The sequence below is a fragment of the Rhinatrema bivittatum genome, chromosome 14, assembly GCF_901001135.1.
Source record: "Rhinatrema bivittatum chromosome 14, aRhiBiv1.1, whole genome shotgun sequence".
NCBI classification, from domain to species: Eukaryota; Metazoa; Chordata; class Amphibia; order Gymnophiona; family Rhinatrematidae; genus Rhinatrema; species Rhinatrema bivittatum.
In genome coordinates, this window is record NC_042628.1 from 48,692,991 (window position 1) to 48,712,222 (window position 19,232).

The 19,232-nt window shown below is 43.3% G+C and overlaps 2 protein-coding genes across 5 annotated transcripts in view; one reads left to right on the forward strand and one right to left on the reverse strand.

Moving 5' to 3' along the window:
- MRPL28 (mitochondrial ribosomal protein L28) overlaps window positions 1-10,741 on the reverse strand; it is a 64,416-nt gene extending 53,675 nt beyond the window's left edge. The window contains exon 1 of one of the 3 annotated variants that reach the window (XM_029576185.1): window positions 10,614-10,741. The gene's annotated coding sequence lies outside the window, so the exon portion shown is untranslated. Of the gene's footprint in view, window positions 1-4,447; window positions 4,503-10,571 lie in introns of those variants that run through there. The other 2 variants (XM_029576186.1, XM_029576187.1) reach the window with 2 other exon arrangements.
- The window catches only part of LUC7L (LUC7 like), a 108,868-nt gene continuing 100,344 nt past the window's right edge, over window positions 10,709-19,232 (forward strand). For both annotated transcript variants that reach the window (XM_029576183.1, XM_029576184.1), the window contains exons 1-2: window positions 10,709-10,865; window positions 11,472-11,566. In XM_029576183.1, the coding sequence (XP_029432043.1) occupies window positions 10,805-10,865; window positions 11,472-11,566 (156 nt within the window). In that variant the 5' untranslated portion in view covers window positions 10,709-10,804. The remainder of the gene's footprint in view (window positions 10,866-11,471; window positions 11,567-19,232) is intronic.

Here is a 19,232-nt window from a genome sequence, read left to right on the forward strand (position 1 = left end):
CACATTCAAAAAATATGCAGTCTTAATCATAGGAAAATTATCTGAAACTATAGACAATACTTCACTAAAATAATTTCGTAACTGTTCCACAGGGGAGACCATCCTACATTTAGGAAAGTTGACAAACCTGAGGTTAGAATAACGTAGCAAATTTTCTAGATTTTCAACCTTTCTTGATAGGATATTCTCTCCCTTTATTATAGAAGTTTGAACATCTTTTATTTGAATAATATCTGTTTCCACCCTTTTAAGAGTTGAACCATTATTTGTCACTAAAGGACTTAAATTTTGCAATGTAGATTGAACATCTCTAATATTACTACTCATTTTTTCTACATTATGATGTAATAACATTATTGCAGACCATAGCATTTCTAAAGAAACTTTTTGATTTTTTTCAAACTTAACACTTGAGGCAGATGGATTCATTAATATATCCAAAAGTTCCTGCTGTGGCGCAGATCCAACGGAGGGTGTAACCCCACTTCCTCCTATTGCCCCAGATCTTTGATCCAATTCTTGGGATACCTCCCCTTCTTTCCCCTGCGTTGCCTCTTTTCTCCCAAAGACTTCCTCTATCGGACTCTCCCCTAAAAACGCCTTCCGCAAAAGAGGTGAGTCCAGACTATGGGTTTCTGCAGCGCTCATTGGTGGTGGGGGAGTTGTTAAGACCCTGGGACTTAGACTTATTTCTCCCGACATAGTGGATATTTGCTCAATATCCCTCGATGTAATGGGACACTCCAGGGTCGAAATTGTTGCAGGTGAGTAGAATCCGGTTAAAGTGGTTTGTATAGGGCCCGGTCTGGTAGGGGTAGAGGCATCCTGCCTGACTCTGCCCTTTCTTTTTGTATGGGGCATAAATGTTACGTATAACTACAACACTGAAACCCTTTCCTTATTTTACTCACGCTTCTGTGATCGACAAACAGGATTGTTGAGGTCAGGGGAGATCCCGGTCCGCAGCCATAATCTGTAGCAGCCTCCCAGCCTTCTCCGGCCTAAGCCGGCACAAGCCGAGCGCGCCCCTTTGGAGCACGCGGCTTAGGGTGCGCCGTCGGTGACGGTGCACCGTCCGCTGTTCAATTTGTAGCAGCGGACGCCCGCTGACGTCACACCAGCCTCACTCTGGGTCTCGCTGGTCGGGACCTGTTGTTCCGGGGCTGGACCCTCGATATCCCGGGTCTCAGGTATGGCGGCGACCTGCGAGCCCCTCTCACCACCAACACAGGCTCCAGGGATTTCAGCGTCCGCTGTTCAATTTGTAGCAACGGACGCCCGCTGATGTCACACCAGCCTCACTCTGGGTCTCGCTGGTCGGGACCTGTTGTTCCGGGGCTGGACCCTCGATATCCCGGGTCTCAGGTATGGCGGCGACCTGCGAGCCCCTCTCACCACCAACACAGGCTCCAGGGATTTCAGCGTCCGCTGTTCAATTTGTAGCAGCGGACGCCCGCTGACGTCACACCAGCCTCACTCTGGGTCTCGCTGGTCGGGACCTGTTGTTCCGGGGCTGGACCCTCGATATCCCGGGTCTCAGGTATGGCGACCTGCGAGCCCCTCTCACCACCAACGCGCGTATGTATTTTGGCGAAAGATCTCGTGGCCACTATTTATACAGAGACACAATATGTTTATGGGGTTATTCATTATTTTGGAGTTTTTTGGAAAAAAGAAAAAGGTTTTTAACTTCTTCAGGGAGTCTTATTAGAAATGGCTCTTGCGTTAAACTTTGAATGGCTTTATTTCTTCCCAAACAGCTGTAGTGAAGTGTGCTAGACATTCCAAAGAAGACTCGTCTGAAGCAAAACGAAATGCACTGGCAGATGCAGTTGCTCACCAAGTGCTGCTGACAGGAGGATCTTCTTTTCCTCCTTCTGAAATAACACCTCTGCTTTCCTTATAGATACCACAGCAGATCGCTGAAAGGCATCTTAGCAGATTACAAAAAGAAGCTACTAAAGAACATCTTTCCTGGCAATGCCAGGGATGCACTTGTTCCCTCCACTGGACTGTGGCTTGGGCCAAATCAACTCCCTTTTGCCATTATCTCCATTGTTCCTTCCTTGCCAGAGTGGGTCAATCCATTTCTCACGCTGGAAAACTGAAGAGCGTAATGAAAGACTTTTTGGATCATTGGTGGGCACCAGAGAAAAGAAAAATAGTTCAAGCAAGCTGAACACAGACTTTCCAGACATCCAAACAGATGACTTTGTATACTACAAAGCTTTTAAAAGAAAGCACTGTTTATGGCCAAGGTGAAAGGGACCTTATCAAGTACTGTTGGTGAGTCATTCTGCATTAAAAATTATAAGGCCTTGACCATTGGGTGCACATTAGCCATTGTAAGAAAGCTTATGAACTTTCCACAGCAATTTATTATGATCAACGCGAGACCCAGCGGCAGTTCACAGAGACTGTTGACAAAGCCAGTGAACAGCCAAGCGGGTGCAGAGCCCTCCAAGTGAGGTTGCGCCTTTGGGGACAGTGCTTGTCCTAGACATTCTTGTATAAAGCAAATAAGGCTTGTGTACTGTTTGCAGTCCAGCAGAAATGTAGAGAACATCATCAACGGTGAGGCACGCCGGCCCTGCTGACATTTAGCTGGTGCATCTTCTAGTCCTCACTTGTACCCTGATCCAGCCAGGTGTCCCCCTGGAGTCAGGTGCTGCTTCATCGGAGTTTCAAAAGTGAATTGTCTTCGAGGTCTGAATTTGTTTTAAACTTAAGTAAAGTCTCTGTCTGTGGCTGTTTCAAACAACTGAATTAAAAATGAGGGTGTTTTCCCTGCTTATGCTGGCTCTCCTATCCAGGATAGTAGCCGGCATACTAATGATTCCAGAAGATAATGGCTATGTGCATCTCACTAAGGCCTATCCAGAAATTTATAATCTAACAGATTGTTGGATCTGCTCTTACATATCAACATCTGCTTCTCTTTTCATGGCAACTTCTATGTTTCAGGCAGCGCCAGTAAAACTTACAGATGGGTGGAAATAAGAAATACAAGAACGAAATGCAATAATTCCACCTGCATCTATGACACTGATTAATTTTGCATGCAGGCCAACTTCAGCTGAATGATGTTTTTGATCCCTCCCTGTAGGACAAGGACCTGATTATGTTCAGGAAAAAGACTATCGTATATGTGAAAAAAACTTTTCTCTTTGCAAATAGGAGAGTGGTTTGGGTGGTGGTGGTGGTTGGGATGGAAAAAATTGTTGGATGGATATTGATTATTTTAGTGGGATTAGTTGGATTCCCATTATTTTTTGTAGTTTTCAAAATAAATGAAGACATTGACATGAGGGAGATCAGGGTACATGGGGTTAAAAGAAATGAAGAGGATTAGTGTTCAAATTGTGGCATGCCTATATCTGGGTTAATTAAGCTTTAAGCTCACTGTGGGATATAGCGACCCTAAATATAGAGACCTAAAAAAAGGGAGGAACTGTTGAATTTAGAGTAAGAAAAACCTCTTTTTGAGTTCTTAAAGGTCTCTATATTTGATAGAATGGCTATATGGCAAAGCACAGCAGAGACATTTTAGATTCTGTAGAGCTCAGCAAGCATATTGTGTTCTGAGTTGCTGTATCTCAAGAAGTGAACGTACTGTCAGATTTTGTTTGGGCACTTTGTAGTCAAAATATGGAATGGGCTACAAGCTGACTCCAGAGATGGGTTGTGCAATATTGCATTAGACTTTGCAACTGATACCTAGCATGATACAACTAATGATACTTAGTATGTAAGAAAAATGGGTATGGTTTCAGTATTCGGACTTGGTTACAATGGGACAATAAATGACTGGCAGCAGATCCTAAATTAAGTCTTTGATTGGACCAGTTATGTGACAATAAGAATAATGATGTGATGTAAGAATTCTTGTCATCGGGGAATGAGGCAGGAAATACCCTGTTAATGAAAGATATTAGAATTGAGCCCAGAGGGCTAAGGGGTTCAAATCGAATGGATAAGGGTTCAGATTGGATGTACCATAGCCAAGTAGAAATTTTTCTCTAATAAATACAATGAAAGATAAAGTGTTGCATTTTTTTGAGTAGATAACTAATAGTGGCTATACAATGGTAAATGGAAATTTACAGTTACTCGTTGGAGATGTTTCAAAATTAACAGGTCCTCCCCACAGCTGCGATTAGGCTGGGAGATATTTTTTGTTTTAGTTTGGATTGAATATCCGACACTTACCTGAAAATTATGCACCTCTACCAGCAGAAGGTGATGGAGCAAAGCTGACATCACAGTATATATACTCATACATAGACAGCAGCCTGACAGTATTCTCTGCAAAAGCCAACTGTGGACAAACTAACAAAACTTGATTATTAACAAACAAACAAACATTCCAGTACACAGCCAACAGGAAACTACTAAGCTTAGACAAGGAGTGCAACAATATTAGTCTAGAGATTGGATTAACACTTACCAGTACTCCCTGGAAAATACAGCCACGCAGGAGGACCATTCGGCAGCCAAGGGCAGGAAGGTGGAACCACCTGTCTGTACTAAAGAAAAGGAAATTATCAGGTAAGTAGTCATTTCTCTTTTCTTAGCATTCAGACAGGTGGATCCAGAACCAGTGGGATATACTAAACCTACTCCCATACAGGGTGGGAGGCTGCCCGTGGTAAGGTTGTGTCCTCCTAGGTCTGCACATCCAAACAATAATACCTGGAAAAGGTGTGTAAGGAGGACGTTGCAGCTCAGCAAATGTCGACAGGAGACTACAATCTAACCTCTGCCCATGACACTGCCTGAGCCCCACTAGAATGAGCCCAAACTAGACTAGGCAATGGCTGTGACTTAATCCTTAATCCAGTGGGCTACTGTAGCCTGCGACGCTGGCTCACCCTGTTTACTCCCCCAGTGGAGAACAACCAGGTGACCTGTCTTCCTGAGAGGTTTAGAAACCTCCAAATACCTCAAGATATGCCTCTTGACATCCAAGGGCCTTAAGAGGCAATATTCCGCTGCATCTCTTCCCTGTTCAGAGATGGCAGGGAAATGGACTGATTCAAGTGAAAATCTGAGACCACTTTTGGCAAAAAGGAAGGAACAATACACAGATGTATTGCCCCCAGAGTCACTCATAGAAATGGCTCCCAGCAAGACAAGGCCTGCAGTTCGGATACTCAATGCACAGAACAAGAAGCACTATCTTCAAGGTCAGTAACCTCAAGGAAAGGCAAAGCATCGGTCAAAAAAATCCAAAATTAAAAAATCCAAAATTATATTAAGACTCCACAAGGGCACTAGTAATCGCGATGGAGGATGAAAATGCTTTACTCCTTTCAAGAAATGGGCCTCATCTGAATGAACCGACAAGGGTCCACCATTCACCTGATGATCAAACAGGCAAGAGCCGCCTTTAATGAATTAAGGGCCAACAACTTACTCAATTCATCCTGCAAAAAACCCAAAACGAATGGGATCTGAACAGACCAAGGAAGAACCCCTTGATCTTCACACTAATCCTAACACTCGCCAAACCCACACATAGGCTAAGGAAATGGAGAACTTTCTTGCTCTTAGCAAGGTGGCAATCACAATAGTAGGATATCTACGCTTCAACAAGTGAGCCCTCTCAAAGGCCTTACCATAAGATAAAAATGAGTTGGATCTTTGTGAAGAACAGGTCCCTGCCATAGCAGATCCCTGTGAGTCTAGACCCGAGGGGAGAGTCCACCAGGAGCTTTTGCAAATCTGCATCCCATGGTCTCTTGGGCCAATCTGGTGCCACCAGAAGCACCATCCCCCTGTGATTCTTGATCTTCTGAATCATTCTGCCCAACATGGGCCACGGGAGAAAAGCATACAGCAGCTTACCCTCCAGCCACTCCTGCACGAGGGCATCAATGCCCAAGGACTTTGGATCTCTCCTGCAACTGAAAAGGTGAGGAACCACTGCATTGTGAGAAGTCGCCAGTAGGTCCAGAAATTGAAAGCCCCAGTGATCCACTATTAGCTGAAAACGCCTCATTTGACAATTCTATTCTTCTAGATCCAGAATCCGTCTGCTGCCACTGCTTCAAATGCTTGTTTGACGATGGCCTCAAATTCTATCATGCACATCCTTCAAGGCCGCTCCTCTCTCCATGGGAATAGTCGTCCACTTAGAGTCAGCGTAGACCAGCGCATCCACTTTTGCTGGATCCAGGGGGTACAGACCTTCCAGTGTCCGACCCCCTTTGAAATTTACCTCCACAGCGTCTTATTTCAGATCAATTAATTCTTGAATGGCTTCCATAACAGGGAAAAAAACAAGAGGCTTTACACAAAGTGACCATAATATGATCAAATTTGAATTAATGAATGGAAGAGGAACAGTATGCAAATCCACGGCTCTTGTGCTAAACTTTCAAAAGGGAAACTTTGATAAAATGAGAAAAATTGTTAGAAAAAAACTGAAAGGAGCAGCTACAAAAATAAAAAGTTTGCAAGAGGCGTGGTCATTGTTAAAAAATACCATTCTAGAAGCACAGTCCAGATGTATTTCACACATTAAGAAAGGTGGAAAGAAGGCAAAACGATTACCTGCATGGTTAAAAGGGGAGGCGAAAGAAGCTATTTTAGCCAAAAGATCTTCATTCAAAAATTGGAAGAAGGATCCAACAGAAGAAAATAGGAAAATGCATAAACGTTGGCAAGTTAAATGTAAGACATTGATAAGACAGGCTAAGAGAGAATTTGAAAAGAAGTTGGCCGTAGAGGCAAAAAGTCACAGTGAAATCTTTTTAAAATATATCCGAAGCAGAAAGCCTGTGAGGGAGTCAGTCGGACTGTTAGATGATTGAGGGGTTAAAGGGGCACTTAGAGAAGATAAGGCCATCGCGGAAAGATTAAATGATTTCTTTGCTTCGGTGTTTACTGAAGAGGATGTTGGGGAGGTACTCGTAATGGAGAAGGTTTTCAGGGGTAATGATTCAGATGGACTGAATCAAATCACGGTGAACCTAGAAGATGTGGTAGACCTGATTGACAAACTGAACAGTAGTAAATCACCTGGACCGGATGGTATACACCCCAGAGTTCTGAAGGAACTAAACAAATGAAATTTCAGACCTATTAGTAAAAATTTGTAACCTATCATTAAAATCATCCATTGTACCTGAAGACTGGAGGATAGCTAATGTAGCCCCAATATTTAAAAAGGGCTCCAGGGGCGATCCGGGAAACTACAGACCGGTTAGCCTGACTTCAGTGCCAGGAAAAATAGTGGAAAGTGTTCTAAACATCAAAATCACAGAACATATAGAAAGACATGGTTTAATGGAACAAAGTCAGCATGGCTTTACCCAGGGCAAGTCTTGCCTCACAAATCTGCTTCACTTTTTTGAAGGAGTTAATAAACATGTGGATAAAGGTGAACTGGTAGATGTAGTATACTTGGATTTTCAGAAGGCGTTTGACAAAGTTCCTCTTGAGAGGCTTCTAGGAAAAGTAAAAAGTCATGGGATAGGTGGCGATGTCCTTTCGTGGATTGAGAACTGGCTAAAAGTCAGGAAACAGAGAGTAGGATTAAATGGACAATTTTCTCAGTGGAAGGGAGTGGGCAGTGGAGTGCCTCAGGGATCTGTATTGGGACCCTTACTTTTCAATATATTTATAAATGATCTGGAAAGAAATACAAGTAGTGAGATAATCAAATTTGCAGATGATACAAAATTGTTCAGAGTAGTTAAATCACAATCAGACTGTGATAAATTGCAGAAAGACCTTGTGAGACTGGAAAATTGGACATCAAAATGGCAGATGAAATTTAATGTGGATAAGTGCAAGGTGATGCATATAGGAAAAAATAATCCATGCTATAGTTACACAATGTTAGGTTCCATATTAGGTGCTACAACCCAAGAAAGAGATCTAGGCGTCATAGTGGATAACACATTGAAATCATCGGTTCAGTGCGCTGCGGCAGTCAAAAAAGCAAACAGAATGTTGGGAATTATTAGAAAGGGAATGGTGAATAAAATGGAAAATGTCATAATGCCTCTGTATCGTTCCACGGTGAGACTGCACCTTGAATACTGTGTACAATTCTGGTCGCCGCATCTCAAAAAAGATATAATTGCGATGGAGAAGGTACAGAGAAGGGCTACCAAAATGATAAGGGGAATGGAACAGCTCCCCTATGAGGAAAGACTAAAGAGGTTAGGACTTTTCAGCTTGGAGAAGAGACGGCTGAGGGGGGATATGAAAGAGGTGTTTAAAATTATGAAAGGTCTAGAACGGGTAGATGTGAATTGGTTATTTACTCTTTTGGATAATAGAAAGACTAGGGGGCACTCCATGAAGTTAGCATGTGGCACATTTAAAACTAATCGGAGAAAGTTCTTTTTTACTCAACGCACAATTAAACTCTGGAATTTGTTACCAGAGGATGTGTTTAGTGCAGTTAGTATAGCTGTGTTTAAAAAAGGATTGGATAAGTTCTTGGAGGAGAAGTCCATTACCTGCTATTAATTACGTTGACTTAGAAAATAGCCACTGCTATTACTAGCAACGGTAACATGGAATAGACTTAGTTTTTGGGTACTTGCCAGGTTCTTATGGCCTGGATTGGCCACTGTTGGAAACAGGATGCTGGGCTTGATGGACCCTTGGTCTGACCCAGTATGGCATGTTCTTATGTTCTCAAACCAAAATGGGATTCTTCTTTGACTTATTCATGGAATCTGCCCCAGGCACTGCCACATCTTCAAGGTCTAGGAAATCAGGGCAGGCAGTTTATCTCTATGAAAGAACCGCAACATGGTCCGATATGGCTCCTGTCCTGGAGGAATTTCCCCATCTTCCATAGAGTCAGGGTCTGTCTCATCATCAGTGCCATCCAGGTTCCTGTTGGGAATATCGGCAGCTTACCAAGGCGTGCTTTGGCGCTTAAACATAAGATTGGAAGAGGGAGGGGCCATCACCTGAGGATCTGACCTGACAGGATTGGTTGAAGCTGCAGACTGCTCCTGAAGAAAGGATTGCAATCCTTGAAAAAACTTTACCCAAGAAAAGGCAGAAGGATCCAGGCCAAAACCAGAAGGTGTGGAGCAGAGCCCACTGAGCTGCCATATCCTGCGGAGGAAACAGTCAAGTGAGTTCCAAGGTCCGGTGTTCCTCCAGACAAGTCCTTAACCAGACCATCATCAGGCTGGGAAGAACCAGGCTTAGCAAAATCAAAGGAAGATAATTCTCCCTGAGTCTCTAAGAGCGTTGACACGTTAGAAGCTGAGATGCTCAAATATGACAGGCAACACAGAGAGAAAGGTGCTTTAGTTTCTTGTTCACTGGTGCCATTAAGTTTGTCAGTTGACAGAGAATGTGCATCCAACCAGCTCGTGCTGAAAAATTTCAGACACACAAATTTTATGCGAAAAAAAGTTAGGCGCGCCAAGTTTATGCGCCGCAAAAAACAAATGCACAAAAATTGTCTAAACCTTGGCACACCACCAATATGCTTTAAAAAAATGTGTGCACAATTTGCACACAGAGCCGGACACACTGCACACACTGATGTTGCTGTAGAGGGCCATTAAACACACAGAAGCGCGCGAAAACGCAGCAGCCTATCACATGGCGTGCAAGAAAAAGCCTAACAGCAGGTCCTGGCCTATCTGGGCTGCTCAACCCACCAGGCTGCCCAGTACCTTTAATGCCCATAGAAGTGGGAATGAATGTCGGAACAGCATACCCAGCATGGAGACTGGAAGTCCTACAAAACCCCTCTACACTGTCTCTGACTTTTTTTTTTTTAATTTACCTAAGCTCAGCCCTTCCTGGCTGAGTACAGAGACGGTCTCTGGATGCAGGGGGTGGGGGGAAGAGGGCATCTGCTGTCATTGCCATGCTTGGCTTCCTGCACCCACAGCCTTTAAGCTGTACAATCAACTAAGTCCATGCTGGAAAAAAACAGCTACCAGACCAAGGCACACATCTAAGGGACCACGGAAATCACCTCAGGAATTCTCAACTGGGGGAGGGACCATCTGGTACCATCACAGGAGAGTAGGGCTTTTTGTTTTTTTAATAAAATTCTCTAAAATCTGAAGCAATCTGAACATCCACCATTTGCTGGAGTCGAGAATACTGGCGGACTGTCACTGCAGGGGTATACATACTGTGACATCAATTTTACTCCGTCTCCATCTGCTGACAGTGCATAACCCACTGGTTCTGAGTCCATCTGTCTTCACGCTAGGAAAGACATGCGTTACTTGACTATGCCATCTGGGGTAGGAGTCAATAAAGAAGATATTTTAACAATAGTAGTGATGTTTAGAGTTTTTTAAAATACTTATGGGCCATATCGGATTCTGATATTGCGCTCTGCTAAAATGTGCAATACTTAAATCAATATCATGCATATTTACGGCTTATTTCCAGGTACCCAGATATCCATTACAGTGTTTTGTTATTGCAAGCCTAAACTTTCTTTCATAGTTATTTCATTCTCTCAAGTACTCAATCTCAGAACCACTAGGTTCCTGAACATGCGCTTGGTAACGACCAACTATCCTATCTCTACGGTTTCTGCTCAAGTTGAAACTAAAAACGCAAACCTCCGCAGGTCACTTTATCCTTATTACAAACCAGCTAATTACCGCTTCTCCCCAAGAGCTCTTCCCCAGACCCACTGCTGCTCACGGTCGGTAGCTATCAGTGAAGGCTCACTACGCATGCACGAAAAATCCCGACAACCCTTGGGGCAAAAGTACATCTCCCGGCATACCGCGCGCCCCCTCCCAGCCTCCTTTGCGCCGCAGAGAGGCCTGGCAGCTACTGTAGCTTCGAAATGTCGGCCCAGGATCATATGCGTGCTTTGTTGGACCAGCTGATGGGCAGTGCCCGGGACGGTGAGTGGTGTAAAGCGAACTGTATTATGCTGTGCGGTTACTGTACCAAACTTCAAGAAGCGGGTCGTCCAAGCTTTCTGAATTCGGCAGTGCGTGAGCTGTTATATAACTGCCGGTGTATGTCTGTGCATTCTTTATTTGTTTAACAGAAGTCGGAGTGGTAGAGCATAAAATCGTTCGTATTGTGGCTCCTTTAAGCGTAACATTTCTGTACGGGACTCATCTTCATCGGTTTCTTTTCCTTCTCCCTGGAGGCAGGGTTTCCTCATCGGATCAGGAACTGCCTGTCGCCCCCATCTTCGGTTCTTGTGGTGCGCGTACTAGAGGCCCTTAGTCTGAGCGGTTGGAGTGGGGGGGGGGGGAGGGGAGGGGGGAGAAGTCTTTAGGCTCCCGCACTAACTTCTGCCATGCTATCGCATCCCTTGAGCTGAACTGTTGTGAATAGACTCCCCTTAGACTGAATCGACTAAATCAAGCACTTTGTTTACTGAAAGTCACGGAGGGTTTACTTAGTTTGGTCCCATAGGAGGTGTACTTGGACTGATACTCAACATCTGTATTTTGCGTTCAAAATCTGAATTATTGAATCCTTAAACTGATTTACAGGGGACGATACCAGAGAGAAGGTGAAGTTTAACGATGATCGTGTTTGTAAGAGCTATCTTATGAATTGCTGTCCTCATGATGTTCTGGCTGGAACAGTAAGTGCGTTATAATAAAAAAAAAAAAATCCTGCTTATGCTCACACTTGAGTCATTGATCTTTGCTCAGTACCTTATTGTCATACTGTTAATATTTACTGAATAATTGCTGTAGTGCTTTATAATTTTATATTTGGTCATTACTTTTAATTCTATATATGGTTATACTAACAGCTTGTATCCATCAGCTTCAGGCATCTGGATTGGCTGTGCAATACATTCTACTCTATATATTACAGCACTGTATTTTAGTTCATATATTATAAAATTGTTTGCCAGAGATGCCAGTTGGGACTGAGTCAAGAAGTGGAAGTTGCAGTGGCTGCTGCTTCTTAGGCTGAAAAACCAGAAGTTTCTAGTGGGACCAAAGCCAGAGAGAGAAAATCTTGGTGTTTGCTGTGACAAGATCATGGCTAGGAAGATGAAGTTGCATCAGCAGCTGCTGTAGTCTTATTGCTAAACTGTGGAAGAGAGGAGGAAGATGAGAGGGGTAGAAAGGTTGGGAGAAGAGTGTTTGGATGAAAGGATGGGAGGAGTCTGGACTAAAAAGGGAGAATAAACAAAAAAACAGGGATAGGGAAATATCTACTGTACCTGAATGTAATCCATTTTGAAAGTGCCTGAATAGTGGAATATAAATAAATAAAATGTTCCATAACTTAGGGGGGGTCATTTACCAGACGGATCGCACGCGAAAAGTCCTTTATCCCGTGCGATACCAAGATGGGGGCGGAGTCGGCCCCGGAAGAGGAGGAGTCGGGGCGTCACCGGGGCCGACTCCGTGCAGACGCCGCGGACGACGAAAAAGGTAAGGGCCTTTTCGCGTCCTATTTCGCGCCCAATAGCTACACCTTCTATGGTGGCGCTATTGGGTGCGAAACTGGCCTGCGATACTTTAGAAAATGAGGCCCCAAGTCACTCTTCATTAAAATCAAATACAAGTTTTTCTTTTTGTAAATTGAGAAATTCTTCTTGTCTCTTTCATAGTCTTCCATATTTTTTAAATATATTCAGGCTGATACAATATTGGCATGGGTGCTAATGATTGAGCACTCGCTCTCCCAACGCATGCTGATCAACTTCTCCCGGGGCCTGATTTAATATTTAAATCAACTGCCATGGTAAGAAGGAGACGCTAGGAAAAATTATGTTCCCCTAGTGCCTCCTTGGCAGCGGGCACCCAGGAGAGGTTGGCTGTCAGCTGGTTAAGAAAAGGGGCACTCAGTTTTATGAGTGTCCCTTTTCCTCACCTGTGCACAGCCATTTGGGGCTGTTTCTTCTTTTTCCTACTTTTTTGGTCCTTTTAAGTGTCTGCTCTCCTTTATATTCTCTTTTGCCATGTACCTCACTGCAGTATTGTTATCAGAAAAAGGTACATAGAAGCAATTGTTTGGAAAATCCTAAATACTAAATTTTTTTTTTAACGCCTGCTCTGTCAGGTGTTAGTTTCTGAGGGTAAAAATGTGCGCATTGGGTGCACTTTTTTTTTTTTTTTGGAATCTGGGGAGAATAGCTAATAGCCTCGTCAACATGCATTTGCATGTGATGAGCGCTATTAGTTTCAGGGGGGCGGGGGGTGGTTGGATGTGCGTTTTGGACACTAATCCCCTTATGGTATAAGGGGCTGTGGACACGTGTCCAAAAGATGCATTCAGCCATGGGTTAACCAGTGTACTCAGCTGAGTACGCTGTATTGTCGGCTTGATTGTTTGATTTTGCACATATTAACTTCTCACCTATTTATAGACAAATACATAACCACTTAAAGGATTGGTCAAAGGTCCCAAAGCACTTACTCTGCATTTTTTTTTTAGTGTGTACAGTATTTTTTACAAATTTTTACCTTAAGCTAAATTTTTTATTTCTTCTAATTATATTCCGCATGTTCCACAGTTAACAGCAGATTTCACGTGTATATATCCACAATTTAAGAAACATAGAAACTGATTACACTGCGCCTGTCAAACATTACATAAAACCAGTTAAAACACACAAAAACAAATCCCCGCCTAAACAGTCATCAGCACCATTGTCCAAACCTCTGTAGAGACTCCTTTACCTGTCGTAAGTATCTTGGACATCTACATGAATGCTTCCTTAAACATTTTAATTTATGTTGTGGACAAAACATTTGGTTTCAGAATTGCACAGGCTAATTTTACAAAGGTTTTTTTTTGTTATTGCTTATCACTTGGTGGTGGAATTTTTATACAAACCTTAAATTTGTCACAAATCTGTAGTATCTACAAAATACTTGCAATTTTCTTTGGGGACTTGTAGTTTTTCACGCTCAGTTCTCTTCTGTTCAAATTACATATGCCTAGCCACCTTGGTTTTTTCTCACATGAGTAGTTCCAATTTTAATTTACTGCTGCCTGTAATTTTTCTACTTCTAGCACTTTCTCTTTTAGTATCAGGAGACCCAAACTGTCTTTGATTTCAAACATCAATAGAATAACAGCGTGGTTGTGGTGTAATGATCTGTCTATGCTACAGAAGATACTTGGTGCTGTGCTTGCCTCAAGTTGCCATTGCTTCTCATTTCATAGACTGCCATTCTCAGTGACATGTAATTAATAACTTTTCAATCTTTGTGTTTCATTACCATCACAGCATGTATGTTTGTTACCATTTCCAAAGGGTTACCGTCTACAGAAACTCATTTGTTTGTGTGTGTATATGTATATGTGTATGTATGTATGTGTGTGTGTGTGTGTATATCCAAGTTCATATATAACTTGAGAAATAAAGATATGAACAATTTATGACTTATTGTGTGTTTGAATCAACTACAAATACAGTGAAATTCTGTCCAATCATATTTATAAACATAGCTAGCATGGCAGCCAGGACATCTGTGGTGGTCTGTTTTATTATCTGTTCACTGAGGGAGATTCTGTGCAGCAGTAATCTTCCTTGAAAATAAATAAATAAAGGCGCCAGATTTGGCCTGGTGTTGACCTCCATCTTCTGCTTTTTCAGAATGGGGAAAGGTAAGCAGAAAGGTTCCAGGTTGGTGATAAGCCAGAAAATCGCCACTGATTCCATGTGTAACTGCTCATTATTATCAAACAAATTTTCAATCTATTCATATGTTTTCTCAAATATTCTTGTTTCTAATCTTTGCCAGCAAGCATAGAGGCATAGATTCCAGATGCATTGTAGTCCTCCTAAACTTTGGGGATAACTCTCAAAACTGCTTGCGTGCACCCATTTAATTGTGTATGTGGGTGCATGAAAATTTACTGCTGTATTTTATAATCGCAGATATGAGATGTGGAGTTTATAAAATATGAGCACAGACATTGCATAATGATTCTAAATGCTGGACCAGCTCAATACTCAGAATTTACAGGCCTGCAAGTTCCTGTCAGTCTAATCTAATCCTTTGGAACTCTCTACCTGATAATATCAGGATGATATGCAGCAGTAATTAATTTAAAAAGGCCCTAAAAATCTATTTATTCAAACAGGCGTACAGTTGATTGGTGCTTCTTAAATATTTCATCTTTAGGCCTTCCTGGTCCATGATTATTATTGTATGCTTTATTTGTATTATGTTTTGTATTTGTCATACAACTAATATTAATGATCAAGTATAAGTCGCCTTGAAATGGCTCCCTGCAAATGCGACTGATACATTTTAATAAACCTGAAATTTGAAACATGTTCGCATTAAGTAAAAACCTTAAGCTGCGCAAGTTTGGACTTAGCTGGCTAAGTGCTGCTATTATCTGGACAAGTCTTAAAAGCTCTACTTGTCCATATAAGTAGCTCTTTTTGGACTTAACCAGGTATGTAAGATAGCTGGATTTGTTCAAATTTGTCTGTCAAAGTAGCAGCAGAGGCACTACTTAGCCAAACTAAGTGTGCGCAAATGATATAACCACGTATTTGTACTTTAAATTTTAAAGGAATGCGCAAGTAGATTTTACTCACATTATTTAGATGCATTCACTCCCTTTAAATCGACTTTCTTAGTGTTCAGACAGATGAATCCAGAACCAGTGGGTTATGCACCTCTATCAGATGGAGATAAAGCAAAGCTTGACAACACGGTATATATATCCCTGCAGTGACATCAGCTTGCCAGTATTCTCAGTCTTCAGCAGATGGTGGATGTGCATCTTTCCTACTGGGGATTGCTTTGAATTTAGAAATAGAAAAGAAGAAAATTTTAATTTGCTTTGCTCTCCTGTTGTGATATCTTATGGTCCCTCCCTTAGTTGAGAATTCCTGAGGTGATATCCTTGAATCCCTCCCTCAGATGATGGTGTGGATTAAGCTGAAAGGCAGCAGGTGCAGGAAGCTGAGTGTGGCGATGAAGGTACATGTCCTCTCCCTCTGCAGCTGGAGCCGTCTCTTCTTGGCCAGAAAAGGCTGAACTCAGAGAATAAAAAAAAAAAGACAGAACGGGAGGCAGCATTTGTAGGGATTCCTCCTCTCTCCAGTCTCCATGCTTGGCATGACGATCCGACGTTCGTTCCCACCTCCGGGGGGAGTTTTGGGCGTGGGGGCAACCTGGCAGGTTGCGCAGCCTTTTGGCTTGGCCCCACTCTCAGGCTTTGCTAGTTCGCTGCGTGCCTTTTCCTGCACATTAAGCTGCCCTCTTCAGTTCCGTCGGTTCATGCGAGTGCATCCAGTTTTTGGGTGCCCAGTTTGAAGCTTGGTTAAGTGCCTGGTTGGACGTCCAGTTAGGGGTGTCTGTCTGTTCATTCGCATGCGCTTACTGGGCATGCTATCTGAGCAGCCTTGTGGGAGCCCAGTGTTTGGGTATCTACCAAGACACGGTGTTGGGTGCCAAAGTTTTTTGGTTTTTTTTTTTTTTTTTAGTGCCTAACTTTTAGGACGCTTAGCTTTTTTGCAGCACACATACAGCTGGACACACCAGACACTACACATACTCTTCAGATGCTTACTCTACAGCATACTGATAGGTTTCTTTGCTATAGGCGCCTTGCCTTAGGTATTGCTTGTCATATTCGGGCATCTCAACCTGGCATTCCCTCGAGATTCAGTGCTGTTTGGAGGCTCAGAGAGAATTACCTCCTGCTGAATTTACTAAGCCTGGTTCTTCCCACCTGGATGCAGGAATGGATAAAGAGCTGCCAGAAGGGTCACCTGAGTTTGGAGCTCGCCTAACTGGTTTGTCAGCAGGGGAAGATAATTCACTGGGCACAGAACCGCTGTCCCCTGGTTTTGACATGGATTCTTTTGCCTTTTCTTGGGTAGAATTGTTTTTAAGGACTGCACACCATCATTCAGGCCAATCTTCACAAGTCAGGGTCACAAGCAGTGAAATCCTGCAGTAAGCATCGAAGTACACATGGAGCTGGCCTTCCTGATAGGGACCCACATGGCATGGATGATGAGGCCGATCCTTACTCCCTGGAGGATGGGGAAATTCTTCCAGGATTGGAACCATACAGAACTATATTGAGGTTCTTTCATAGAGATGTTACCAGCCTGAATCCATGTCTGAGCTAAAGACAGCTCCTATTTTGATTTATTTGCAAAAAACCTCAAGTTTTTTCCCTATTATGGATGCAATTCAAGGATTAATTCATCTTGAATGGGGTGCCCCAGAAGCTAATTTTAAAGGAAATTGAATCTTGGATGGACTGTACCACGTGGATGTAGTTGCGAGAGAGCAATTATGTTTTCTGAAGATGGATGCACTTGTGTGTGCTGTCACCAAGCAGACAACTATTCCTGCAGAAGGAGGAGCAGCCTTGAAGGATGTACAGGAAAGGAAACGTATTTTATATTTATTTATTTAGGACTCTTATATACCGATATTCTTATAAGAAGTTACAAATCACTTCGGTTTACATTATAACAAAAAAAACCTTTGCAAGAGAATGCATTACATTAAAACAAGGATGAGCAAACTTGGATCAAGTAACATGGTTTAAACATGGGGATTAACTGGAAGAGGTCGACTGCATAAAGAACAGAAAGCTAGAGATGTGTTTCTAGTGGCGAGCAGCATAACCTACTCTGAGGTGTAAAAGACTTTAATGTTCGTCTGAGCAAGAGAAGGCTTGGGTGAACAGCCAGGTTTTGAGTCTTTTTTTTAAATGTAATCGTGCATCTTTCGAGCCGGAGATCTGGCGGGAGAGAGTTCCATTGAGTTGGTCCAGATGTGGAAAGCGCTCTCTTTCTTATTGATGTTTTGATGAGGGGGGCATGGAGGGTGATATACGCTGATCTCACCGGTCTAGAGGGTATTCGTGGTCGAAGTGGGATCTTGAGTTCCAGTGGTGTGATGTTGTGAATGGCTTTGTGAATGATTGTTAGTTTTGTATAAAATCCTGAATTTGATTGGGAGCCAGTGGAGATTCCGCAGGATGGGAGTAATATGGTCTCTTCTGTTGGTCTTGGTCAGAATCCTTGCCGTTGCGTTCTGCAGCATCTGTAAAGGTTTGATGGTGTTGGAAGGGAGGCCGAGAAGGAGTGAATTGCAGTAATCGATTTTTGAAAAAATGATTGCCTGGAGAACCGTGCGGAAGTCCTGGAAGTGGAGGAGAGGTCTCATTCGTTTTAAGACTTGAAGTTTAAAGAAGCAATTCTTTGTGGTGTTATTGATGAAACTTTTGAGGTTCAGATTGTTATCCATGATGACTCCTAGGTTTCTGACTTGAGGGGAGAAAACTGGTTGAATTGAGGGGTGTGTGTTGGTCTCTAGGTCATTTCCGTCTTGTTAGTATTCAGAATCAAATTGAGGCTTGTAAGAAGGTTGTTTATGGATTGAAGGCAGGTGTTCCAGAAATCCAGTGCTTTATCTAGTAGAGATGTGAATCGTGTGCCCGATCGTCTTAACGATCAGGTTCGACTAGAGGGGGGAAAAAATCTGATCGTGGGTGATGTGAATTGGAATTGGTTCCGATTCACATTGTTGTTTTTGTTTTTTTAGTGAGGCCCGACCCTTTAAAATTAACCCCTTACCTTCCCCCACCCTCCCGAACCCCCCCAAAACTTTTTACGATTACCTGGTGGTCCAATGGGGGCGCGGGGACCGGTCTCCCGCTCTCGGGCCATCGGCGCCATTTTGGCTGCCACTCAAAAATGGCGCCGATGGCCCGATAAAAAAAAAACCAAAACCCACCTGACCCTTTAAAAACGACCCCTTAGCTTCCCCCACCCTCCCAATCCCACCAAAACATTTTAAAATTACCTGGTGGTCTAGTGGTGGTCCCGGGAGCAATCTCCCGTTCTCGGGCCGTCGGCTGCCACTCATAAAGATGGCACCGATGGCCCTTTGCCCGTGCCATGTGACAGGGGCCGGCCAATGGTACGGATACCCTGTCATATGGTAAGGGCAAAGGGCCATCGGTGCCATCTTTATGAGTGGCAGCCGACGGCCCGAGAACGGGAGATTGCTCCCGGGACCACCACTAGACCACCAGGTAATTTTAAAATGTTTTGGTGGGATTGGGAGGGTGGGGGAAGCTAAGGGGTCGTTTTTAAAGGGTCGGATGGGGGTTTTTTTATCGGGCCATCGGCACCATTTTTGAGTGGCAGCCAAAATGGCGCTGATGGACCGAGAGCGGGAGATCGGCCCCCACTGGACCACCAGGTACTCGTAAAAAGCTTTGGGGGAGTTCGGGAGGGTGGGGGAAGGTAAGGGATTCGTTTTATAGGGTCGGGGTGGGTTTAGGGGCTT